At 38.7% G+C, this 1146-nt stretch overlaps 1 protein-coding gene across 1 annotated transcript in view; it reads left to right on the forward strand.

Annotated features, from left to right (window-relative positions):
• LOC101859739 (ubiquitin carboxyl-terminal hydrolase 24) overlaps positions 1-1146 on the forward strand; it is a gene marked incomplete in the record, with an annotated part of 85583 nt that overhangs the window by 67179 nt on the left and 17258 nt on the right. The window contains 1 exon segment of the mRNA XM_035972697.1: positions 633-736. Within this exon segment, the coding sequence (XP_035828590.1) occupies positions 633-736 (104 nt within the window).

Genomic DNA, 1146 nt, shown 5'->3' on the forward strand with positions numbered 1-1146 from the left:
TTTTGGCTGCTATTATTGTTTATGTTTCCACATTTCTGAAATGCTCTGATGTGTCAGGTTTTCTTAATTTTTTTATATGATAGATTTTTCTATCAAATGTATGTGTTGTATTAGCAGTATTTGACGCAGCATTCAAATGCGAAATAATTGGGACTGAGATTGATACTTGGGTCCCTTTTGTTTTATCGTGGTTTTTATTCTTTCCTTCTTCCTTTTACTTTTCCTTTTTTTTATAGACTATTTGTGACGTGTGTTGACAAAATGAGTTGTTTCTCGGATTTGAGCCCTGTGGAAATAGATACATCACCCTTATAGGTTAAGCTTTTACAATTTATAAGTATGAAATAATGAGACTTATAATGTTATACTTAAAGAATATTGCATCAATAGAAAATCAATTAATTTGACTCTGGGGTTGATTTTTGGCCAATATCTCCATATATGGATTGGGAGAAGTAACTCATTTTGTCAGCACCCCTCACATTTGTTTTGCTAGATGTTGGTTTTTGTGAAGGTATTTGAGATCACTTATTTTTTCTTCTTCTTTTCTCTGCTGCAGTCGTACACCAACCACCCGGACTATGAGATGTGTTAAGATAACTTATTTTTTCTTCTTCTTTTCTCTGCTGCAGTCCTACACCAACCACCCGGACTATGAGGAGATGTGTATCCACACCATGCAGCTGAGTACAAGGTTTTTGTTCAACACTTACCTACGCACCAGGCTGAAAACACAGTAAGTGTTTCCTTTTCTTATCCCTTCTATCCTGGGAATATTTCTGACCGTCTTTCTCTCCACCCTCCTCACCCCCTCTATCGCCTCAGCAGTTCATTTATTCACACACACACACACACACGCACAAGGCATACACACATGTATGCAGATACACACATTCACACACACCTGGGCTTATCCACAAGCACACTCTCTTACATGCACCCACACTAAAACACACAGACATACATACACACACATACACACACACACTCTTTTTCTCTTGCTTTCTCTCTCTCCCATGGACTCGCATAAACATACACCCATACACTCAGGCATGCACATGCCCACACCGACACAAACACACACATTCACACACACACACACATGTATTCACTAACAGTATTCTTCATCATGTGTGTGTGTGAGAG

Source organism: Aplysia californica, unplaced genomic scaffold, assembly GCF_000002075.1.
Source record: "Aplysia californica isolate F4 #8 unplaced genomic scaffold, AplCal3.0 scaffold00799, whole genome shotgun sequence".
NCBI lineage: Eukaryota > Metazoa > Mollusca > Gastropoda > Aplysiida > Aplysiidae > Aplysia > Aplysia californica.